Source organism: Nyctibius grandis, chromosome 2 (genome assembly GCF_013368605.1).
Source record: "Nyctibius grandis isolate bNycGra1 chromosome 2, bNycGra1.pri, whole genome shotgun sequence".
NCBI lineage: Eukaryota > Metazoa > Chordata > Aves > Nyctibiiformes > Nyctibiidae > Nyctibius > Nyctibius grandis.
In genome coordinates, this window is record NC_090659.1 from 37,630,043 (window position 1) to 37,656,243 (window position 26,201).

A 26,201-nucleotide genomic window follows, 5' to 3' on the forward strand; every position below is an offset into this window, starting at 1 on the left:
CTCATTTTGTATCATAGCAACATATCAATTAGTATCTTGCAGATACCTCTTAACGAGAAGTAATCCAAACACAGATAGAAAGAGGTGGCATGTGCTACAGATACTTATGCTTTTGTATGGCTCTCTTGTTCAATTGAGATATAAGGACATAAATTTTTATAATCCTTGGCAGTAAGCTGTTTTGAAAAATTGTTAATCTTTTCCACCTCCTTTCCCAGTTGTCAAAACTATCATGATAATAACTTACTGTATTAAAGAAGGTTAATTTTATAGTTAAAATCCTGGGCTAGAACTCAGAGGGTATGTTTCCATTACTTCCGCTGTGAGATGCTCACATGGATTTAGGGTAAATTGCTAAATCTCTTTGCCTTATTTTTTTTATCCATAGATGAGAGAAGGGCCAGGTTCTTATATTCTCAGAAGAGCATTTGGCTTGCGTCTCAGTGGAGGTATAGGAACAATACTGACGTACAAATAGAATCATTTCTGTCTTGAAAGAAATGCTGATTTAAACACTGAATTGCTGTTTTAACTGTCCTAATTGGCACCTTCAGCTAAGGTAGCAATGCTACGTTCACTGAATGTACAGCAAAATGGGCCCCTACCTTGCTTCACGTAGTTTTACTTAAGCTTTTTAAAGTCTTGTCTTGTAATTGCTGCTCTGTGACACTGAATGGTAGATTTCTAATGTTTAAATATTACAAATCTGAACCTATTTTTCCCTTGCTTTCCATAAAAACATAAAGTGAAATCATCACTGTGGATTATCTGAGGGAATTTTACTGATTAGAATTGCATGAGAATTCAGGATTCAGAGCTGTCATCTGCCACATCCCCTTCCCAGGCACTGGAGGTTTCAGTAGCTTCAGATTTCACAGTTGTCTTAATCTGATTTATTCTGGGAAGAGATCTTGGGGATAACATTATGGGGTCAAATTTTGCAGTCCTGTGCGTGTTTGGGCAGTTTTTCTGCTTCTACAAGCAGAATTTGGCCCTCATCTAAAGTCTAATCTTTCATATCCTTCTCATGCAAATGAGCTCAGTTGACTCCAGTCGATCTGTTTGTGTGAATGAGGGCTGAGTCGTGGCAATGCATCTTTTGGGTGTGAGTTCCAAGATCCTGGATTTGGCGTTTCTCATACATACGTTGGATACAAAGTTTATAGGTGTTGGAGTCTCACAGAATGGTTTTGGGGAAAAAATGAGAATGTTTTGAATGAGCAGTAACTGAAAGTATGAAAGATGTTTGTGTGTTGCGTGAAGGTAGTCACCTATAGCCCTCACTAACATGACAGTATAACTAGAACTCTGTGAACTTTGAAAATGACGTTTAGTTGCTAACATTACTATGGTAAAGTATGTTTGTGTAGCATGATCTCTGCCCTTCACTTACTGAGGACATCGGTACAGTTTTTAAGTGTAAATAAGAGACTTGGGAAAGAATGCTGTGAAATGCATCCCACTCCTGAAACAGGAGCAGTGGATATTTGTGTAGAAGAGCAACACCACACAAATGCTTGATTTTGTTTGTGCAAATCAGAAGGCCTTTGTGATGCAAAGCAGAATCCTGAAAAGGCAAATGTGCTTTTTTTGGTTGTAAATATCCCAGCTAAACACTGCAGTAATTGCAAGCAGAGCTTGGCATTTTTCCTCTCTATTCTCTTCATCGTTATATTTTAACAAGTTCTCACGAGACTATTAAAATGTCTTAGTTTTTGGAACATGTGGCCTAGTGGGGATAACTCTGTCTACAGATGCAGTGGGTTGGCAGCTCGATTTTGCATGTCTTTTCATTTCCCTCCAGATCCTGTGACCCAGCATAACCTTTGGTCTCCCTCTGAAGGCCGGGGTGAAGGAAGTATGAGCAGGTGACTGATGATCACTGTCAATACAGCCTGCAGACAATATAGGAATGACTACAGCAGTCTCCCACTCCCTTGCACTCCCCCCATCCTCTCTTAAATCAACAAATGCAAATAGCAGCCTCCTCATTTGCTGCTATCTCCGGGAGGCTGCCCAGGCAGAATGGGCTTTGTTGCGGTCCTGCCTATTGAAAAAAGCAGCTTCAGCCCTAGGCAGAAGGAAGAATACAAAATGGGACCTCACCCTCCCCTTAATGGTTAATGCTGCTAATATTTGGTCCTCTGGCGTATACAGGTAGGAAGATGCTGAGATAAGGGTACTTGATGTGTGTGTTTCAAGAGGGCAGCCTGAAGTGGTTGGAGCTGTTTGCATTGTTACTTTCTGTCCGGTAAATGTCCTTCTGGAAGGGAGTAGGAATTGCCCAGTGTGCTGAAACTCATACCTGTGCTTCTAGAACCTGCTGACTTTGCAGTTAGCTGTGTATTTAACCTTAGCTGTGTTTTTACTCTGTGAGAATAGAAATGCATTTGCTAGATTTCAGCATAGGCAGAGGCACAAAGAATTTGCAATCCAACATTTCTTTATGAGTCCATGATTGTTTTGTTAAACGCATAGTTGTGTGGCACAAATAAATAAAAATACCTGCATTTTACATTGGTGTAAGCATAATACAGGACGCAATACGTAGTACTGTATTTTGTACAGCATACAGTTGATATTGTTTTGCTTTCCAGACATACAGCTTAATGTGAGTTGTCATTCAGCAATTCGGAGACATAAGAGTAATGTTATGCCAGCATTTGGGTAAAATTCTGTTCGTCTTATTTTAAGCTGTCATTGCATATGAAAATAAGTTTTGGCATACATAAATAAAAGGAAAGTGATCACTCTGCGTGTCCAGGTGTTCCTTCTCAGATACCTAGGGATATCATGTCTGTATTTGATATATTAGGATTGCAACCAGCCATAATGAAGAGATTTCTTCTGAACTATCATTTAGGAATACTGGATTAGTAACTGAATCAGACAAATAGAAATGTAGGTAAATGCTCCTACAGCTTTAAAAAATGTGTGTCAGTAGTACTTGTATTTTATAAGAAGTCTGTTTGCAGTGTGTATTTCACCTTACTGTGAGATTTTCTATTACAAACACTTAGTTAACTCCTGAATAAAAACTCAGAGTTAAAGTAACAGTTGTAAAGCTAGGTGCTGGACTCTTAAGGTGAATATCACTCATAGAGCTAGACATTAAAACTGTTACTCAGTCTTTAAGTATGTTCTTTTCTCAAGATCTCATTTCAAATGTATCTTTATTTTGTGTTTTATTTACTTACCAGAAAGCCTCAACATACTAATATTTTAGGAGAAGAAATATTCCAAACTCACAAAAATCCAGGAAATTAACTATTTAGTAGCCACCTGTGCTCCACTTTCAGTCTGCAGTAGCGCTTTGGATCAGGCACTGGTGATTGTTACAGTCAAAGCCCACTTGAACCCTAACTTGCAATACTTCCAAGTTGTGTCACATTAAGGTTAGGGTGAATCATGGAGATTCATCATCAGCGAGATGTGAAAGGCTGTGGTAAAGGCAGTGTGATACTAGAAAGCCATCTAATTTTAGTGTAAAGGCTTCAAATGATTTCAAGTAAGTTGTGTGTTCCTTTCCCACACCTCTCGCAACAAGGGTGGTTTGACGTCACAAAATCTCCGGTTTTCATCTTCTGCTCACCTCTTCTGCAACTTCTGCATCTGTCTGCCTGCTAGCAATCAGGCCAACAAAATAGAATATTTGTTGGACTACTGGACTTAGTAATTGCTTTTTGTTGGCCATAGGTGCTGCTGTAGCATGGTGTGGTACATCTTTTCATTGAGGATATGTCCTTATCCATAGGTTCTGTTTGGCATCCTTCTGGTGTTTTAATCGGTCCGTTGCAAACGGAATTGTTAAAATAAAATCATCTTTATTACTTTAGAGAGGAGTGAGTTGGGTGGAAAAGGTTGCTAATTAGGAAGTTCTATTCAATGAAATCTGATTACATCTTGCAGTTTCACACCAGATTATAATACAGTCACATCATATATATATATATTGGGTCAATTTTGTGTTGGGATGGGAGATTCAACAGAGAACCACTTCAGTGTTAAGAATGAATAAAAATGATACTTTGTGTTTGATTTTTGGAAGTCCATCTTCTAAATAAAATTTTAAGTCTGTATGGCTCCAGGTAGAAAAAACGGCATAGTTACATGAACTTAACTTTCTAAACTGGCATTTCTGACAAATGCTCATTAATGATACTTTTCCTATCATCAGTTTCTCCTCTTCAGTGGGATGGTTTTCTTCACTGCTCAAAAGGTTTGTAGCTCCCCAGAAGTAGTTGGCATGTCTTGTAATTGTGGCAACTGCTCTTAGAGGAGAGCAGATGTATTACAGGCTGTATAATTTGTGAAGTGTTTTGAAGGCCTTCTCGATGAATTGCACTTTACAAATATCTTGTCGTAAAGAAAATTATGGGAAGCATTTGTAAGGTGAGTGGATTCATTATTTTTTATTTTTATTTGAATGTTTTTCTCTTAGGAAAGCCCCTCTAAAATAGTGGATATAGAGAGTTCTCTCTTGGGCTTTAATGAGGTTATATAGTTCATGCCAACCACTTAAGTTCAAAATATCCAAGTATATTTATTTTACAATATAAATTGTGCAGTACATTTTTATTTTTTTTAAGCCTTTGTTAGAAAAGTTGCTTTCCATCGTTCATTTTGAGGTTTTCCTCCCCTCCCCTTTTGTTTTTTGTTTTTCCTCAGTTTCCATTACAAAGAGCAGTGCAAAAATCCAATCTTCCCCTTCCAAAGTGACCCGGCGTTCAATGCAGTCTCCACAGAAATCTGCTCCAGTACCAGCGCAACGGGGCAGGAAACCAGGTCGGGGCAAACCCCCTGGACAGTCTGCAGTTCCCAAGAAGGGCAGGTCTCCTAAAAATATTCCCTTGACAAAAAGCACCTCTCATACTGAAAATCTTAAAACAAGGAAAAAAAGTTTAAAACCTGGAAAAAAGGTTAGTCCTTATCTACTACTTTACTTTATGTTGCAAAATTTTGTAGTGAGACTTTTTTTATTATTATTATTAAATTTTCTGTCTTCTCTTCAGCCTTCAGGGCTTTACTGTTTTCAGCAATTGATTACAATAAAAAGTCTAGAACAGCTATTCTGGAATATTTCAGTATGTTCAGTATGAACATCTATGGATTATTTTATTCCAGAACAAGTTTACAGCTCTTACTTATGGGTGAGTTGTTGGTGTTGAAAAATACTATTCTGGAATACTATTCTGGAATAGCCATTTCCAGTACAATTCCAAGAGCCAGGGGGGCCTATAGGGTTTTTAGTCCGAGTTATTTTGTTACTGAACCATATACATAGTTTGTTTAAATTTTTTAATTATTATTCTTTTGGGGGTTTTGTCTTATATTTAGAAACAAAGGATTAGGAACAGTGAGGGTTTTGGTGCAAAATTTAGGCATCCTAAGCATACAGCTGGATTTGCCAAATGGATCTCTTAGATACCCTCTAACCCTGGAGATATTAGCATGAAGCAGGAAGCTTCTTTCCAGGCAATACATTTCTCCAGGTGTGGGCCTAATTCTGCCCTGATCGGAAACACGTGGTGTCTTCCTGCCTTTCTCCCTTCCAAGCTGAGTCAGACCTGGATGGTTGGCAGCTGCCTCCAACTTCAGCTCCTCTGGAGCTGTTTGACCAGGTGCAAACCAGCACTGCTGAAACCCTCCCCCCTTACCGCTCCCACTGATGCCAACGCTGGTGGGTCCATGATCCCAGAACGAGCTAGGTTAGGGAGTTAAACTGCTAGACAGCTAACCCAGCATCTCTCCCTCTTACTGCCTTCTTTGTCTGCTCCCCCCAAAAAAGGCACAAATGCTGCTGCTGCTGCAAGGAAGGATAGGATCACAGCAGGGCAGATTTAGACAAGTCTTGAATTGGCATGGAAGTACAATCTATTTTCTGAGGCTTGTTCACCCACTGCAGGCTGTCAAAGAGGAGTGGCAATCCTGCAGTCTGTTTCCCCAGACAGTTTGTGTCTGTCCCTGTACTGCTCCCTCCTTTGCATTAGCAGCAATGGGGGAGTGGGGAGACTGTTTTTTCTGCTTTTTTTCTTCCCCTCCCCTGCCCCTAAGTTTCAAAAAGTTGAAGTTTTGGGGTTTTTCTCCTTCAGTCTGGATCACTGTGGGCTATGGGATCTATTGCTAGTGATGTGTGGGAAGGGGTGGAGTAGTGGCACAGGTGGGACGTCTCCCTTCAGTGATAGTGCTGATCAGTGTAAAGTACTAGTGAAGTAACATTATGAGAGCATACCTAGAAGGCTCTAGCACGAAACTGGAACCAGGCACTTTGTTGAAATGATAACAAGGTAAGAAATTATTCTGGGGATGGAAATTGAATTGAAAGCTGAGCACTCTCTCCTCTGCTGCATGCCCCTTCCAGTCAGGCATCCAAACTGGTAGGCTACTGATGCAAGTGGTCTCCAGCTTGATCTCTTTCTTGGTGTATAAAAGTGCACAGAGACACAGATTAAAGAGGAGAAAGGTGCTCCCATCGAGACTCAGTTGGTGGATGGGGTGTTCTCTGTAAGTCTTGGGGGGCTTTAAAGGAGAGCATTGAACTCAGGACTTTCACACCTTAATGACATACTCTGGTATGGCAGGATGCATGCTTTCGTGTAAGAGTTTTGTCCTTCGTGTCTCATGAAAAGGAAATTGAGAAGCTTTGTGTATCCTTTGAAAGGATAGTTGGAGGCATCTTACCCTTAGAGGAGGCTTCTGGGCTCTAAATGCTGGGTGTCTGAAAGTGTCTGCTTAGAGCACTGCATTTGGCACCTGGTCTGTGTGAGGTACTTGGGGGGATTTGCGTGAGGAATGGGGGTTACTGCTGACACTCCTTATCTTGAGGCAGTGAATCTGAGGTACCTCTACATACTCCTGATTTCCTCTGTGGGACCAGGCAACTAAGAGTTAGGTTTTGCAGGATCTAAGTTTGCTATATCTAACTTGGGAGTTTTACTACATTAACTTTTCCATTAAAAATGAGCTCGTTTTGAGAATCCACGGAGGGTTCTGATTGCTTTGGTATGTGGTTAAATTGCCAAGATGTTACATATTTGTGCAAGCTCTTCTTTGGACTGTTACACCTGTTAGCATAAGGGTGAAGAGAGGAAATGGCTTTGTGGGAGTTCTGCGCAAAGAGGGTGTATCTGGCATGGAGTGCTGTACAGCCTGTGTACGTCTCAATACATACGCAAATATAATGCAAGTGATATGTGCCTAGAGAGTTGAAAGTGCTTTTTTTTTTTTCCCCCAAAAAAAAAAAAATAGAGCCAAAAAACCCCTCCAGCTTTTCAAGCTGAGTAATTGTGCTTCAAGTGCAGGCTGGCTGTGTGGTGCTTCAAAACCTGTGTATTTAGGGAGATTGATCTATGCGTGTTGTTTGACTTCCTTTGTCCTTTTAAGTGTGTTATGCTGCAATGTTTATCATGTGCAGTTATTAACATTTATTATACAGCTAGGAATGTTGAGCTGTTGTGTCATTTTTCTCCTTTATATAAAATTTTTCTAAGCCATAAGTATGAGATGCATGTCAGGTTTTGTTTTCCATTTGTCTCCCTCAGTTTGCACTGTACGGTTTTACTCTGTCATAATGAAGAAAAAATCTCTTTACACCTCTTTCATTATTACATCTCTTCCATTATTTTTAAAAGTACACTTTGCTTAGCAATGCGAAGAATTCCTTCCAGAATTTCTTGAGGTAGTGCCTTGCTCTCAGTGTGGATCACAGCCCCAAATTTGACCCCACAAGAAGAGCATTTTTAAGTGTCAGGGTAAAGCCTGTGAAGTTGGCCATGTGGTGTCAGACCATGAGCAGAGCTCTCTGCAAGCAAACGGAGCTGGCGTGCCCTCCCAGCTGGCAGGGGCCAGCCAGCGACACCCTGACCAAGCAAATGTGCTGAGTCCTGCTGGGAGCTTGGCCTGCCTCATGAAACAACATGGCTCTGAGATCGCAGTCTGCTGCTCGTCACTTTGGGGTTGCAAAATGAGAACCTCAGCTGAGCAAACATAATATGCTGTGTTTCCAAAACGCATGCTCTTTCCTCCTTCTGAAGGAGAAGGTAGGAAATGGCTGGCTGGCCTCACCACGCTAATGTGTTAGTGTGGAGGGCGGATAGTTCCTCTGTCTCACAGTTTAGCATTTGTATTTTGTTTTTGTGCCTACATTTCTTCCATTTCCTCCGCTTTCCCCTCAACTTGACCACCCATAATTTGCAGCGTGGTGACAGACAACTGGGCCCCAAAAGAGTCCCTGCTCCAGAGGAGCCTTCAGGAATGTCAGACTTCAGATCAAAAGCTCCAACTTCCCAAGTGCATTTTTGTTCTCTGTATTAAGGATGGCAAGAGACCTTTCTGTCACCCAGTGTTGAGATATGTAGGCAATTCCTGACAAGTAATACATCACTGCTTGGTTCAGTGTCTGACCTGAGCCACCTCGTCTCATTCACAATGCAATGCCAAGCCTTGGCAGTCTATTCCTTATGTTCATGGCGATTCTACCCAGTGCCATACTGTCAAGTAATTTCTCCAGCCAAACCTATCTTCTCTGAACTGTAAGGGGCACTGAACTTTCTTTTAATGTGCCCTGTATTTCAGAAGAAAGTGAATTTATTCTTTGTAGGTGTTATGAAGAAGTTAAGCACTGCTGCTCTTAGGAAGGTGTATGTTTTGATTGCTTTTTACATGATTTTTAGTGTATTATTGGGAAAATGTACTGCTTCTAAAAGTGTAAAGGATGAATACTGCTAAATGCAAGAGGGATTTACCTCCCTTAGCAACTTGACTGAATTTTTGGTTCACTATAGATCAATTTTAGCAGTAAATCCTTACCACATGAGTAGCCAGGTCTCTGCTGCCTTCAGCAGTGTCAAGTCCTTGAGTAATCTCTTATATTCCTAATTTTTTTGGTAGGTAAGAGAATGAGAACATAACCTGTTCTCATGCAAGAATAAATGGTGAAGGGAGAGGTGATGAACTTCTCTCCAATTCATTATTTTTTTCCATGTATCTTCATAGCATGTCAAAGCATATTAGAAATGCCTTCCTTGTGCATGTCTCTTTTCTAAACCCCAGTCCAAACCAAATTACAACAAAGTTCTCCCTCCCTCAATTGGAAGGATGCTGACTAATTTCTAAATCTTTGTACTGTGAACTGTGGTTGTCTGTCATATGATAAGCTGCAAATAAGTTTGGTTTGGGAAAGCAAAAGGTTTTGGCAACCCATGTGACTGGATTGTAGCTACTGGTTTATTTGATACCTTGCGTAAAGCTCCAATTCCTGAAAGTGATTTATTGAGAATTTCAGCCCCTTTGAAACAAGCTGAGGGAAAATCTAGCTGCACTGTAAAGGTGGCACCTCAACGTGACTCAAGTTTTATATGGGTATATATACACAGCCCGAATAACTGATTTGAGTTGTGATAAATTCAGATGATTGGAAGGGTATTGACGGGAAAATAATCCAAAACACCTTACCTGTGCTTCCTCAGATTTAGAAGGGTCATGAATTAGTATATAAAGCTCATTCTCTTCCCACTTTTCAGATAGAGGTGGGTTCCTTCTTAAGTCATTTGTCTTCCATTGCCTTACTTAAGTAGCTGTAAATGCAAACCGACAGTTTCTGGTCTTCCTTTCCTGGGCTTTTATCTTCTCTGCTGTGTGTAGTACTTCTGTAATAAGGAACCACACACATTTGGTAAGATGGTAACTGGTAGCAGAAAGATTTTGCAGACTCCGTAAAACATTAAACATTTTAACTTTGGATTTTTTCTCCAAACAGAAAAAAATCTTGCCAGAACATCTGACTCCTGCATCACCTTCTCCTCATTCTTCTCCTGAGAGGGACAGTGGCACTACGCAGATACTTAAAGATGGAATTAGTTTGTCTGGTGCAACTGCAGCAGTTATATCCACAGGTAAAAGACAAAGAAAAAAAATTAATGACATTTTTAGTGTGAAATGGCTTCCATTTCAAGCAAACTAGTAGTGTCATTTTATGGAAAATGTGTTGCAAACTTATCACTGTAAATCATTATCCGGCTACCTATTTTTTAAAGATATTTCTAGGTGCCAGTGTTACTTTGCAGAACTAGTATTTTGATGCCTGCATTATAGCAAGAAGTCCTGGAGCACAGAGGCTTTTGATAGATTGCTAGACCTGGCAGTTCGTTCCTGTCTGAAGAAGGAAACTATGCAGTTCTTTCATGTCTGTCCTGCTCCTTAATGTATGAAATGGGAGAAGATGTAGCTGAAAACCCATATGATGTTCTGATATCATGCAGGCTGTACTGTAATATAACAAAATGGAGATTTTATCTCTGTAGCCTTATGTGAAAAGAAACAACTCAGACTGTTTAAACCAAGTAAAGGCAATCAGAGGAAATACATTCCTCCTTCCTTTTGTTTGCTTGGTTTTGAAATATAATGAAATGTATCTTGAAAAGGGTTGGCAAAAGGGAAATAAGCTAGTTAATGAGCTAACTAATTGAGGCACTTGTAACCCTTTAGTGAAACAATTTGTATGTTGTCAACTGAAATCTCAGAACTTTCTAAAACCTCCATAAATTATGATAATTTTGTTTGGGTACTTTTTTACATTTAAAAACTGTTCTTACAATAGAAGTTGTCATGCTCTTCTCGCTCCCAACTTCGGTAATGGATGAGGGGAAAATATATGTGTGTTTCCTGGGAAAATAAACCTTTTAGGAGGCAGTTGTTGTTGAGCCCAGACAGAAGTTGCCATGAAAACTATTTTTGCTGATTTTTATCTTTGAATATTTGTACAAATAGGTTTCCTCCAATTTGCAGACATCAGAGAGTGAGCAAGTATGCATGAAGGCATACAATCATTAAAACACTTAGAGAAATATTTCATTTTTAAAAATCCAAGGTTTTAACTAAGCCCAAACTGCTACAGTTCAGAAAATATGGCAGTCTTTTGTATAACAGAACGCTTAAATTGTCTGATTAATCACCACAGAGGCATGTTTTTTCATTAAGCTGTAATAATCTCTTGGGTGCATTCCTGGTCATGGGATAGCCAAGGCCAAAAAGAAAAAAATTCTTCAGTTGCAGGCTTTTCCCCTGTTTTTCTGCCTTGTCATTCCTTTTGAAGGGCAGTTTTGCATAGTCTCCATAAAAAGTAATTTCAAAAGTCCTATTTGATTGTTTTGTGCTAAGCTTTAAACCACCTTACAGTGTTTCTAGAGAAGTTTGTTTATTTTATTTAGCAGAGAAGGCCAAGTTGCAGTGTGGAAATCATCCATGAGTGGTTCAGGGTTTCTGAAGGTACAGACCTTCAGTAGCCATTATACATGCACACGTTAATGTTATATGGTTGTGTCAGAATGAGCATCAATGATAGGTATATACTGTAGGGTTGTCTTTGTAGCAACTTCTCAAATAGGAGAAGAATTAGGGCAGTAACTTGGTAGGGCCAGCTTTTTAGAATTGCCTGTTTGTAGTTCAGAGTATCTGCCAGTAATTCTTACTTTATTGGAACTAGTGTATGAACAGAGATTAGTTAAAATAAAAGATAAGCACAGATGATGACAGGTTTGTTACATTAGTGGGGTAGAGAAGGGCTTTGGAGACCAGAAAGAAGTGGATTTAAAACTCAGTCAGGAGAACCTTGATAGACGATAGAGCGAGCACTTTTTGCATGCTCAGAAAGTATGTATGCATGTTCAGCTTCTTGAGTTGACCAGTACATCTTTTCCTCAAGATTAAAACCAAAAAGAAGGTTTGCAGTTCTAACTTGGAAACATGTCATAGTTCCTCAGCAGTAAATATGGCTTATTCTTTTTCAGTGTGTGTTTATGTCAACAAGCATGGAAATTCTGGGCCTCACCTGGATAAGAAGAAGGTTCAGCAGCTTCCAGATCACTTTGGACCAGGTCCTGTCAACGTAGTGCTTCAACAGGCTGTACAGGCTTGTGTAGATTGTGCCTATCAATCCAAAACAGTCTTTGGATTTCTGAAATCTGGCCATCACGGAGGGGAAGTGATAACTGGTAGGTGAAGGTGCTTTGTTTCTTCCATTTCTTCGCTTGGTTGTGAACTTGAGGTAGGGCAGAAGAACTGAAGTAGCTGCAGTGAGTTTATATCACTTTTTTAACTATTTAAGCACAATCAAGAACATATACTTCTGAACTCTTTTACTAAGAGAGTATTGGTGCTGTGTGATTTATCTCACTGAGTCCAAGATTATTTGAACAATTCTTTAAATTAGAATTTAGCAATAGCAGTGTTAAATTACATATACACAATACAGTTAGATTCTTATACTAGGTAGAGCTCATGCACCTCATTTAGCAGCTGTAGCCAAACATTTGTAAGGTAAACAGTACAAGTGAAATATCAGCTTTATTAATTCAAGTAATTTGCATAATCCTATCCATACATGGTGTTTGTGTTCTTACTGCCTTAACTGAGCAGGTAAAAAGTTTCAAGCCAATCTGTTTAGCTTCCAGGCAAATGATTCCACATGTTAAAGTTGCTGCTTCTTCCCTTCCCCCATTCCCCAGAATTGTAGCAGTATCTTAGGTCAGTGTTCATCCACCTATGTCCCCTATTATGGAATAGGTTTATTTCTGCTACGTATTAATGGCAGGACTACAGATAAATTATCTCCATATCTCAAATGGAATAGCTGCTGCTTGACATTTTTTTCATTCTAGGCTAGGAAATATTCTGTATAGCAGTTAGCACATCGATTCATAATTCCATCACTGGTGATAAAAAGACTTTATGTTACTTTAATCTCCTTATATTAACACCAGATGTGAAAGATGATTAGTGGAATGCAGGTTCAATTAAATCCTCATAAAGATGTTGCTCTCTAACAATATTGAAAAAGCAGCACCCCGACCTGCATATAGCAGAACTTCAGTAAGCCTTGCTTATGCATCCTCATTAGTTTGTTCACAAAATGGATGCTGCTGTGTAGTAAAGGTTTAATGGCATGGTATATGTGTGGTCTAGAAACATGTATTGCTTTATTTTTGCAAGAGATATGAAAGTTTAGCACATTATTAATACCTTGCTGTACCTAACTCAGAGAAGTCAGTTTTGCTTGAACAAAATGCACTGAGGTGGGCATTGCCAGTATTCTGTTTGTGATTATCACAAAGGACTAAATCGTAGGCCAGTGGCATATCTGGGCTGTGACTGAGTAGTTAAAAATAACTATTTCACAAAGGAGAGAGATATTTCAAAATCTTTATGTAGTTCTGGTTTGTTTACGTTCAAAAATTCTGTACGAAAAGGAACTACTGCTCTGCACCTGGCTTCGCCCCAAGGCCTGGATTCAGAGAAGCCAGCTCTGTAGCCCTGAACTTCAGGAGCATGGCAATGTGGACTGCTCCTGAAGCAGAGTCCTGGTTCAGGTGATAGCAAGCCCCAAGACCCCAGTGGGTTTCTGATGTTCTTGAGCTCTTGCCTTCTAATTGGCTTGTCAAACAGGTTGCTGAGAAGTGGGTGAGCAAATACTCCTTGTCATTTTATCAGAAATTTGTATGTGATGTATTTTGAGAAGCACAAAATGTGACTTAAGTTAATGTAGCACATCACAACCAGCTGTGCATGTGAACAGTAAGGAAGAAGAGAAAAGCTACATTAGAATAAAATGAGGAATTACAGAGCGAAATTGTGAGAGTGTTTTCTTGTAGAGCTTTTGTTTGAAAGTGGTTTTGGAGGGTGGTTTGTTTTTCGGGGGTTTGTTTTTTTTTAGACTGGCAAGAAAAAAAAATGTTGCAGCAGAGAATGAGTCAAGAAATCTAAATCTTTTGTGGACTAATAAGCTTTCATAATGAGTATTATACCTGCTGTAGGAGGAAACTGTATGCTGATGAGGATGTGGATAAAATAATCTTGCTAGAATACATGTGAATAATAATTTTCATATGTATTAGCGGGTTCTTCTGGTTCAGCTGCCAAAGAAAATAATTGTTTTGAATGGAATTGAATTTAGGATTTTTCCATCTTTTCATACTCAAACAAAAGCACAAACCATTTTATTTTTTGCTTGATGCATAAGGTTTCAATTCAGGCAAATATAACTGAAAGGAAATTAAAGGCTTGATTAGCAAAGCCTGCTAATGGTGGTGGTGGTGTCAGCCCCTTTTTTCTCCTTGTAGCACAGACTATGGCGTTTGGTGGGATGAAATAGACTGAGGCTCAGATAAATCTTCTCAAGCAGAGAATTAAAATCAGACTCTTGGGTGAGTTTCTTCATTATCAGACAAACACATTTCTCTGATAATTTAGCTCTCAGCCTTTCTCCAGATACCAGATTCTCTACCAGCTGGAATCTGGTATCTAAAACATACTTACACAATGGTAGGTGAAGAAAAGAGAATGACTCTTCATCCCAGGGGCTGAGATGGCACACGCAAGCTCTGGTCCCTGTTTATTTGTCATTAAAGGTTGAGGTTATTGTGCCTCAGAAGTACTGCTTTTTATTTTTTCCCCTAGCATTTATGTGGGAAGTAAGAGGCTTATGTTGTCCCCAAGCAGAGCCAGACAGTTGAGCCTATGGATCTGGATCCCACACCCTTGGTTGGAGTTCCTATGGTTTCCCTCAGGTGTTCAGAGTACAAGGGAGCTGTGTTTGCACTGAGTCTTTTATTTGTGGATTTTTCCCATGGTATGTCTTGCTGGGGCAGTCACATTGACTCAGCTGTTTCTTGCTTTACCCTCCTGACAACTCTAAGATAATATTGTTCTTCTCAATGCTTCTTTTCAAAATGAAAAATTAAGGCGTAGAGAATAAGTGATTTCCCCAAGGTCATATAAGAAGATATGTAAGGCTATTGTAAAGCATTTTAAACTTTTGCTGTAGCTGACTACTACCTTGCAGTAAATTTGTCAGGATATCAGGCTGTGCAAGGTCTCACAGCCCATTTGCTGTCTAGAACTGGTTGAGTTCCAAGCAAAAATTTGCCTTCGGAGACCCCTTCCCCAAACAGGAGGTAGAGGACCTTGTGTCTGAGCCACATGTGGGACTGTGAATCATAAGCATTTCATTCTCTAATCAGAAGCTTCCTTACATCAACAGTGTAAGTAACTGACAATTCTGATTTCCTAAGGAAGCCTAAAATATGCTAAACTTGGGCATTTTCTTTGGTTTTGTGTATATTATCTGTCTCTTTTATAACACAACATGGAAATGTTTCCTTAATTCCGATCTTTGAATAAAGGCTTTCTTGTCATTTCTGGTTTGCTTTTTTTTAAGAAAAAAAAAATGCATCTGCTACCAACGAAATGTTATCCTTTAAAGCTCTACTTATCATTTGGAAACTTATGTTAACAGCAGAAAGCTGCATGACAAGCTGAAAACCAAGAAGACAAATTGATGCATAAACCTGGTGTTTATGCCGCTTCTTTCTAGCCCTAAGTTTAAGTTACACGTTTATTCCTGCTTTGTTGTAATGTCTTTCTAGTCAGAAGTAACTAAAAGTTTCAGCTAATGTAATAGTAATTATTTATCTGTATATTGGTAGTATTGAGTTTTTTCAACATCTTATTAATTTTCACAAAAAAGGAAAATGCCATCAGCTGCAACACTGTTTGGGGGGGCAAGGAAGGAGGTCAACAAGTAAAAGACATAGGCACATGTCCAGGCTCTTTGTAATCACTCAGTTTAAAAGACGCCAGATCCATTTGTGGCTGTTGTGGTATCTCTGCCACCTAGCTCCTGTTGAAATAAATGGGAGCTTGACCACTGTAGTGTTGACAGCAGGATAGATTTCTCTAATGGTAAAACAGCAGATGGCAAAACAGTTTCTGTAGTCAGAATTTCAGTGGTAATAAATGCCAGCACATTACCGCAAGCATGCTCAGTTCAGTTAGAAACTGAGAAATAAAAATCTTAAACTTGTTTCCTGCCATTCTTTTTTTTATTCCTTTTTTTTTTTTTTTTAGCAAGTACTGTAAAGGGTCTTTTCTGTGTTATCTCCTGCAAATAGGTGGAGGAGAGGTTGCTGTTTTATAAGCAAACAATAGAAATAACATGTAAAGTTTTGGTGGTGAGGGAATAGTTGCAAGGTTTTTTTATGCTGGTGTGAATCTGAAGTTATCTTCTTAAAATAAGTTCCTATAGAGCAAATTTAAACTGGCATGGATCCAACAGAAGGTAAAATCAGTCCTTTGGATGTAAATGTGTTAAACTACCAGAATGATTGTTTATTCCTCTCATGTCTTGTGTGGTTTAAATCAAACCTGGATGTCTTCTCCTTTAAGTTAATGATGGTGTTTTACTATATTTCATGATGCTTGGGGGGTGTTTGACATCATCTTCTTATTCACAGCTTCCTTTGATGGGGAGAAACATGCCATCAATCTTCCTTCTGTAAACAGCGCATCGTTTGTCCTACGCTTCTTGGAGAAACTCTGCCACAGCCTGCAGTGTGATAATCTCTTTAGTAGCCAGCCTTTCAGCCCTTACGTGGGATGTGCACATAGTCCTACGGAGTATGATAGGAACAAACCAGGTACTGTTAAACAACTGTTCTTTTCAAGTTCTGATATTTTTGAGAAGTGTGGCAGCTTTACGAAATGTAACTTTTTAATCTATGATGTGAATTGATTGAAATGAATACACTTCAGTTCTTAGTGAATTGGTTCCAGTGCGGTAGTGCTTTGACAGAATGGGGTAGCTCATACCACATGTGCAGAAATCATTTTGTTCAGCAAACTCCTCCTTGTAGCCAAGTCAGGAAACATATGTATGGTACCACTGTGATACTGCTAAAAAGACAAGCTCAAAACTTCACATTTCATTTGTTAAATTTATGTTCAGATCATAAAATAAACTTACAAAAAGATACTTTACTGTCTTATGAGAAGGGGCTTGCTCTGAAAGGAAATTCAGTCTAGCCCTTCCCACATCAGTAAAAGGTCCTTTCTTCCCTCTTTATTCACCTTACTCAGTGGTGGCTCCAAAAATTTTACGTTCTACTATGTACAGTCCAGTCTTCTAGTAGAAAAGGTGGGTTTTGCAGATGGCTGCTTGTGATATTTCGTATGAGGCCAATATCTTTGTCTGCTGCACCAGGAGCATAGAGTGAGGGGGAAATGAAATTACTTGTGCAAGATCTCCCATCATGTTGTTTGTAGGGCCTGATGTTACAAGTCGCAGCCCAAGGATTACCAGGAGCCATAGTTGAGAAAACCTTGACGTCAGGGCAATTTCAGAAGATTCATATTGGATGTGAAACTTCCTCACAGCTGTCTGATAGCTGAGTCTGTCTTCCTGGTGATGCTTTAGAAAATAAAATATTATTCTTTCCCCCCCTGCCTGCTTTCCAATGGAGAAATTATGTTTATAATTGTGTCTGTCATATGACAGTCATTAGTTTTAACTCTTTTCAGAAAGGTAGCCAGGGTCAAGATAATTTGGCAGTATGAACAGTATAAACTTTAGTGAATATGACTAAACATTTAGTGGTGGTGACTTTCCTCTTCACAGCAAAGGAAGAAATGCCTGAAAACAGGAGTGCTAAACGATACTCTCAGGACTCTCCACCATATACTGCTCCTCTTTCCCCTAAGCTTCCCAGAAATGATGCTCATCCATCTGAAGGTAATTACATTATGTCGGTATTATATATGAGGATTATTTATGGTTTCAGTATTTCCAGTCAAAAAGGACCGAGTTCAACGTATGTGTCTGGTTTGTCTCTAGCCTTTGACAGGTAAGGGAGAAAGTATGTTAATTATTGATCACTGGCACAGATTTTGCACTTAAGGAAGGTCTACTGCAAGTTTCAGCAGTCCTTCTCCTAAACCTGTTAGCCTTTTTTGTGAAGGGGCTCAGGCAAATAGGTGACGGATGAAGCCTGCTGCTTCATATATGGCTATTTAGCAGAAAACCAATTGCCTCAAAATGGATTAGGAGATAAATTGGAAGCCCCTCTTAATAACTTTAGGCTGGGGCTGTTAAGTGAGTAAGGGTGTAGCTTGATGACACAATTAAGCTGAGTTTATGGCTAGCTGCCATGGAAAGTTGTGCTGCTCCTGCTTTCCTTACCTCCTTATCCCTGCAGTGGGTCCCAGGCCCCTGGCTGGGTGGTGAGCTGAACCAGTGAGCAAAAGCACAGAAAACATTTTGGTGAAGTAAAGAGTAGTTTGCAGTTTACTTCTCTGGACTGACTCACCATGGACTTGGATGAGCACATGGAAGGGTTCAATAAAATGCAGCCATGGCCAGGGGAGCAGCGAAGCCTCCCTCTGGCAGCTGGCTGTTAGATTGATTTAGCTTACTGATGAATAGCACCTTTTCCTGTGCTGCAGCTCAGCTGCAGTAACTGAGCGCTTGTCCAGTCTTAGTCTGTCTCAGATGTGAAATAAAGCATCTAGGTTTCAACCTCAGTGAGACTTAGGAAAATGTGTTTTTTTTACTCTGCATTTGCTACTTAACTGGTTAAGCCATGGTAACTTGTTGATGTTGACTGGTCCCATCTGATACATACTTTCTCTTGCTGCAAGATACTTGCACAGCATTTCCAAAGGCTTTTTTGAAATATGACAGGGATTAGTTACCTCTTCTTTAATATTATTTCTTTCTCTTCTTTTTGGAGATCCTGGGGTCATTTTCTGTCTATTAGCATCAGTGGGGGCAGAATGATCTCTTTTTCTGTGCAGATTAAAAAGTTATAGGACTACAGTTAAAGCAGAAAAGGATATAAAATTAAAATGTTCAAAATGATAGCTTCTTTAAAATGGTACATCTTATTATTTTGTATATATGTAGCATATTCACTTCTTTGTATGTAATAAGAGCAGCAGGAAATACAGTTCTGCATTGATTATTGATTTCTGCATCTTTCCAAAAGAAGTACTGGCTTAATTTCACAGATATATTGTACACCTAAGTCAGATATTTCTGGTAGGGAACTTAATAAGTGTAGAGCACTTAATTATACTCAAATGAAGTTGTTTCAGCTGGAGCAAAACAAATGTTTGAGTAGATCTGCATTATCTTGTAAGAAATCTTCCTCAAAGTAAACATGCATGCACATATACTGCTTCTTAATCCTTGTTTGCTAATGGATCCCTTTTACAGATGAAGTCAGTATACTCCTTAAAATACACTTTAAGATGAATGGTTCGTTATAAAGTGCAGTTACTTGGGATAAAAAATAATTAAAATAAGTGTTTTGCCATGGTTTCAGAGGTTTGAGTTTGTACTCTGTGCATTTCAAGAGGCAGAGTGTTCTCTAGTGTTGTGTGTTTCCCATTAGGGCAATGTCCTCTGCTCAAAATCTGGAGGTAATTTTATAGCGGTCAGTCATGGATTGGTTAGCAAGAAAGATCTGCCCCCAAAAGTTCTGGTTCCATTGAGACATAGTTGTCTTGAATAGTTGTTTTGAAATATCATTTGAAGGCAAAATGGAATAATTTTGGGAAAGGTTATCAGCTCATTTTCCTTCTGATCTGCTCAGGGATATGTTTTGCAGATTTTGCTGTCTTTCCTGCTTGCTAACAGTTTCTTCTTAAAGTTATGAGAGATAAAGGATGGGGGGGATGGGGAATAACTCAGTCTCCCTTTCCCTGAAAACAGAGTGTTCTTACTACTGCAGCTGATTACATCATTCCCATTATGTATGAGGCAGAACAACTGGCTTCTAATTCCCAGAGGAACTTCAAGAAAACAAAACATCCGATTCCTGCTAAGGCCTTCAGTGTTTAAACAGTCTGTCATCCTTACATTTGTAACATAAGTCCTTTTATTGGCCTTTTATTAATCTACCCAGAGATCAGGCATTCTGCAGTGGAACCTCCCGTCTCTTTCCATACCACTGTTATTCACAACTGCTCAAAATGTCGAGGTAGGAGAAGCATGTCATTTGTTGCTCCACATATTGCAAAGCTCCATTTTGTAGACACTGATTTTGAATCATCTGTCATCCCAGTTGACCACTTTTTCGACAAGATTGCAGCTGCATTTTGTTTGTAGAGAAGCTACATGGATGGAAAGGGAAGTGTATTGGACACTATAGTTGCTGAACAGAAACACCTTCTCTAAAAGATGGGAAATACGCCAGTTTTTTTCACCTAGTGTGTGTGAATTGAGAATTTACAGTAAGGTAAATTCAAATGCTGGTATCTTGGGGAAAAAAAGCAGAGTTGATCTTTCCCAGTCCTATTTACTATTGTTTATTTTAGGATATATAAGATCAGAGAGAAATCTGGGATATAATTGGAATAAATACAATTAAATTCTTCTGTAATACAGTCAATTTTAAAAATCTTTGTGTCTTCTGAAATCTTGACAAGGATTTATGTAGAACAATTATTTTTAAAAAAAACTATATTTGAGACCTCTGCTTCTTTACTATAACTACAAAAAGTTTTTTTCTTAAGACATTACATGCAGTTGGCTGATATATGCTTAAGTGCTCTAGTTGAAGCTTTCTGCTGGCGAGTATTGTCTCCATTGTTTCATCCGACCTTTCAAGACTTCTGAAATCCTAATCTACAGGTTCAGTCAGTTAAACCTTAGGCTCCTTCATACAGCTTTGCTGTAACTATTTAAAGTATCACTTCTGCCTTTTGGTCTTGGACTGAGATTTCTGTTAGTGGTTTCATTCTCTACAGTTCTCATTTTCCCTTGGTTGGCTATCCTTTAATTTTATACTGTGTATCATTGACTGCATTTTCAAGCTGACAAATGTAAAGAAGTTCGTTTTCCTGTTTGTTTGTTTTCTTTGAAAACCTGAGTAGCCGCTTCTTTGCTTTTGTGACTCAAATGTAACAAACTAGAAGCTTTTGCAGTGGTTGTTTTAAGGATTGTATACATGAAAGAGAAGGGCTTGTGTCCATAAAAGCTGCTTTATTCCACGACTATCAGGTTTAGTAAAAGATGTTAGTCTTGCAGGTCTTGCCTGACCAAATTCCCTAAGTAGGGACCTGGCTCTCTGAGTGCCTTTGTTCCCTTTCAAGATTATGCTCTCTGAAAACCAAAATACACTTAACAATTCTTCACTGCACTCCACTTTTAAACGTGTTTCAGCAAAGAACCTTAGACCTCATGAAGCACATTGAAAACATGCTTGAGAAGCTCACTGGGTTTTTTAGGAAAACACTCTTCCTTTAGTTTTAATTGGTTATTTGCCCAAGAAATTCTTGAAAGTTGCCATATAAGAAGAGTACTAAAGAGCTTATTTCAGGAACTTGTTTCGCAGAACATACCAGTTCTTATCCCAAAGAAATATGCTGCTTCACTAGCATATGTTTTGTAACTTCACTAGAGTAATTTTCAAGATGGCAGTGTGGGATTTACGCTTCCATGAACCTGTTAGCATTTGCTTCATACAGATTTGTACATCATGCTTCCAACTTCTTTCTCGGGCTAGATATTGGCCTGATGCAAACAGAGAAAAATATGTATGATTGCTAGAGAAGGGAGTGGTGTTCTCATTGATTTGTTTTTTTTTTTTCCCCTCACATAGAATGTTTCTCCCAGTCAGACCTGGATTCGGTTGACTGAGAGTGGAATTTTCAGTAATCAAGCAACCCTGGTTCCTGTCTCATGGCACAGGGAAAGGGACCCGCTGAACTCTGCTCATCTGGCTTAGAAACTATTGATAGGCTCTAAAAATTCATGGATCTTCTAAGTGGGCGTTGTTTGTGTTTTGCAGAGTAGAAATTAGCTGATAAGTGATAAGAACTAAAAAGAGGAATATTGTTGTACTCCCTGAGACCTGACTTGCTCAGTGGGTTCAGTAATTTACATGTATCTTTAACTTTCCAGAGCCTGTGGTTGTAGACCCTGCCCTGTGCAAAGAACTAACTGTATGTAGATACTGCATTGTGGTCAAAAAGTGTTACGGTAGCGTGCTGTACCTGGCACTCACAGCGTTCCCTGGCTTTGCCTGTAACCTGTTCAATTTTTAATTAAGGCCTCTATGTCTGAACGTATTGGGATCTATAGGTGATAATTGTCCACTTGTTTTGTTTATGAAGTTTGAGACTCCCTCTGCTGTTTAGAACAAATTAAACAATTGCGGTTAACATGAGAATTTTTATTAATATTAAAAATTTCTTGCAAGATAAATGTAACACACTCTTAATGGTTAGCTTTTTGAGAATACGTTTTAAAAAAGATAATGAAAATGCTTGACTAAGATTGTTTGATGTATCAATATTAACATCAGACAATTTTACCCAAAAAAAGTTTCCTCTGTCACTTCCCTGTTCATAATATTTAACAAATACAACTGAAATGGTTTATGGAAGACTGTCTCAAACTTGACATATTAAATCTTCTGCTACAAAAAATGTTTTAAAAATACAGTAAGAGCCCAATGATTACTCAAGGGAAATGGGCAAACATTCAGCAGCAGTGATTGCCTCACAGGAGGTTTGTTAACAGGCTTACAATCTGTCAGTATCTTCAAGAGAACATAGCAAGGAGTTAAATAACAAAGGTATGGTGTCCATCACTTTGAACATATTGATACTTGCTTTTTGTGTAGCAGAAACATTACCGATAGAGGAAAACAGCACTTCCAAAGAACACCGATTTTCTGAGGACTGTATGGATTCTGCACTTAATTCTGTAAATCCTTCAAGCCCGACCCGTCGAAATTCCACGGAATATCGTACTTCAGGGAGTGCAGCATATTACAGAAATTCCCTTCAGCCAGTGACTGCTACCTCAAATTCAGCCCCAGTCCTGCGCAGGCTGTCCTTGAGCTCTGCTGGGAGCAGCGGTTACTATGAAGTTAGTAGGAATCGAATACAGAGGCGGATTGAAGGTATGCTATATGACTAAACTTTCCAAAATATTTAACTGCTTTTATTAACATACTAAGTCAGTGAGTTATGAATAAAGAAGTTCTCTGCCATAGAAAAGCTTGCATATGGAGTGAAATGTTGTGCTGTTGCCAACATGTCAGGCTTGCTAATGTAACTGCAAATGCAGAACTTAAAGCCTGTTAGACCTAATACTGTGGTGCAAGCCAGGGGGATGTTTGCCTGCTGCACTTTCCTCTCACTGCTGTTATGGACCCTGCAGCAAGCCAGACTGGAGAGAGCTAGCTATATGCAGCTCACTTCCTGAGCATCTTATCAACTATTACCATGTTGTTGAGATATGGGGTTAGGGTTTCCTCCTGTCCCTCCCTATGTCCACAGCTTAACTTGCCTTTGCCACATTCCCAATTAATGGCATCTTGGGACGCAAGAGCCAAGTACAAGTCGAACTAATCCCTCTAGGTATGTTGTAGTGCTATGTTTATGCTGCTGTAAATATTCGCAGTTATATCAGGCATTTAAAGACAAATTGAACAATATTACTTGCAATTATTATACATTGCAAAGAATGCATAATAAAAGCTTCATGTTAACATTAAGAATGTCTTATGTAAAATGAAATGTGTTATCCCTGCATAGAATAGTGATACTTATTCCTTTCACAATATTTTTATACTAAAAGCTGCAAGTTCCACAACTGGACCAGATTTGAATTCACTAAAAAGGGAACCTTCAAGAATATTGAATAAGGATCCTTCCACCTGGTCAATAGAGGAAGTAATGCGTTTTGTGAAAGAAGCTGATCCACAGGCACTGGCTCCACATGCAGAACTCTTTAGGAGACATGTATGATGCATATCAATTCTGTTCTACTAGATTGTGTTAATCTCTTAAAACACAGTTTTCACATCTGTCGCTCTGTTTGCAATTGAAGGTAGGATAGACTCTACTCGTATATTAGAGGGAGGCTGAAAATTATTTTTCCACCTGAAAGTCCTCCTGCAGTATATTTTCTCTGTGTTCCAGTCTTGCTAGACTAAAGTAAATACCCACTGCTTTCCAGCTTATATGGAATAACGCCAATACTGTAAGTATCCAAATTCTAAAGGCCAGCATCCATGGTACCCCTGTCATCCCTGGTACCTCTAGAGAAGAAGGCATTCTCATGTACAGTATGGGGCATTTGACCGACACAGATGACACCTCTCTAAGACAGTGTGTTTTGGAGACTTGATTATCCCGACACCTCTCTAAGAGAATCTATTTTGGAGACTTGATTATCCCGAAGTAGAGATGCTGTTATGCTTTTTTAGCTTTACACTTCGTCATTAATACTAAAGTTCATAGAATCAATTGAAATGTTGAATTCATCTGTTTTGCAAAACAATGTGTAGGGTTTCATACAATCTAACTAGGTATTGTGTTTAGAGAGATGAACTGTGTCAGTTTCTCTGTACTGTTTTCGGTCTCCCCTCTTCCTTCTCACTGTGCTTTTCTATGGCAGGTTGCTTAGCAAAGAGCTGCTTTCTTATTTCATTCTATATATAGCCCTCCAAAAAGAGGATGGCTTTCTCTTTAGTAGTATTTAACCCTTGTTCTGCACCAGCTCCTACTAACAGTTAAATCTCAGAGCAAGCTGGATTGGAAGGAAAACTCAAAATAACTTTTTAACGGAGCTTCCTCTCTTATGCTTCATTCTTAGTTGTATAACAAGACTACATGACACTTGTTTTGTCAGGTTTATGTTTAAAAAAAATAAGAGTGGTTTTCTTTATGGTGTTTTAAGGAACTAATTGCCTGTCTACAGTATGTAATGCTACTAAGAGCTTAGGACTGTCACATTTCAGCATCTTCTCAACCAGGCAGTTGAAATCTGACTAAGTTGTCCTTGGTCTTGATCCTAACAATCTGTCTGGTTTAACCTGGATATAGATCTGTCTTATTTCACAGATTTAGATGGTCTGTAACCCCTTCCTCTGTGTGACTGTTTGCATGCGCATGCCAGAATCCTTCCCACAGCTGTGTTCAAGGTTCAGCGCAAGGCCTTAGTGCTTGGATCATTTAATCTCTAACTGCACAGACCTCCCTTTGCAGCTTCTTTTTTTTCCCTTGACCCATTCACTTTTTTTCCCAGCCGGTACCTAATTTTGAGGGCTGTTTGGTCAGTTTCTTTTACTTACTATAATTTTCTTTAACATCTCAAATACCTTAATCATACTTTAAAAAATACTAAAATAAATGCAATTTCAGTGGCCATCTGTAAATATCAAATTATATTAAGTTACTGTTTCATATTTAGTAGATAAATTTTTACTACAGTATAAACAAATATAATGTGCTTTCCAGTTTTACCATGCAGCTCGTTAAAGTAGTTGTATGTTGTTGTGTTTATTCTCTTCCTTCTGCAGGAAATTGATGGGAAGGCACTACTCTTACTGAGGAGCGATATGATAATGAAATATATGGGACTGAAGCTGGGGCCTGCGCTAAAGTTGTGCTACCACATTGAAAGACTTAAACAAGGAAAGTATTAGCCAGTGGGGATACCACAAATGTGTGTGTTCGTATCACACTAAGCTCTCAGGTTCATAGCCATTGCCTTTATTTGAAACTATTTTGCTGATATAAATCATGTTTATTTTTTGAAAGTGCTCTCAAAATGTAAAAAAGACATTCAGGATAAAGAGGGGGAAAAAAAATCAGTAGTACATTCCAGTACTTTGTGAACTATTTCAGAAAGTATGCAGGGAAGGACAGTTGATCATACTGGGGGCGGGCAGGTCGGGTAACAGTGCTTTCCGAATCCTGGAAGGTGCGTTCTCTGTTACAGACTTCAGCCAAACATGTTCATATTCAGAACCAAAACAGCTGAATCCCAAAGGAAAATAATAAAACATACCAGCATCAGGTGTTAATAATTTGTACAGGGGTGGCTGTAAACTTTTATATTGCAAGAAAAATTTAAAATAGAAGATCTCATCTCTGTAGTGAATACTGTGTCTGGTCCACCAGCAGAGTAATACTCTAGTATATTATTCTAGATTATTCCTCCTAGATTTCCATAAAGGGAATAGCCATACGAATTGGTCTTGGGGGATGGAGGTGTGGGGAGGGAAGGATTATGGAGGAGAGGGCTTAATACAAATACAAGCTTTTATAAAGTGTGATTATCAGTCCTTTGGTAAGTTATGAGGACAAATGTACGGTATATTGTCAATTTATGCAGGCAATAAACAGTTCTGCTTCATGGAAGGATATATTGGCTGTATAAACAGCCATTTCTGGGACAGAGTGATTTAACTGGAACAACACATCCACATTTTAAACATTGCATCTTTTTGCTAAGTTTAGCATGGATATGTGTGTTCGTGCTTTTTATATATACACGTGTATGTGTTGGGGAAATACATACTATATATATAAAAATATACATACACACTGTACATATGTATTCAGTTTTTTAA

General features: G+C 38.9%; 1 protein-coding gene across 1 annotated transcript in view; it reads left to right on the top strand.

The window, feature by feature from the left end:
* The window catches only part of SCML2 (Scm polycomb group protein like 2), a 60,816-nt gene extending 35,311 nt beyond the window's left edge, over nt 1–25,505 (top strand). Inside the window, exons 7-14 of the mRNA XM_068425148.1 lie at nt 4,669–4,919; nt 9,758–9,893; nt 11,787–11,990; nt 16,287–16,469; nt 17,447–17,560; nt 22,458–22,739; nt 23,420–23,583; nt 25,146–25,505. Coding sequence (XP_068281249.1) covers nt 4,669–4,919; nt 9,758–9,893; nt 11,787–11,990; nt 16,287–16,469; nt 17,447–17,560; nt 22,458–22,739; nt 23,420–23,583; nt 25,146–25,271 — 1,460 coding nt within the window. The 3' untranslated portion in view covers nt 25,272–25,505. The remainder of the gene's footprint in view (nt 1–4,668; nt 4,920–9,757; nt 9,894–11,786; nt 11,991–16,286; nt 16,470–17,446; nt 17,561–22,457; nt 22,740–23,419; nt 23,584–25,145) is intronic.
* Nucleotides 25,506–26,201: the final 696 nt, after the last annotated feature.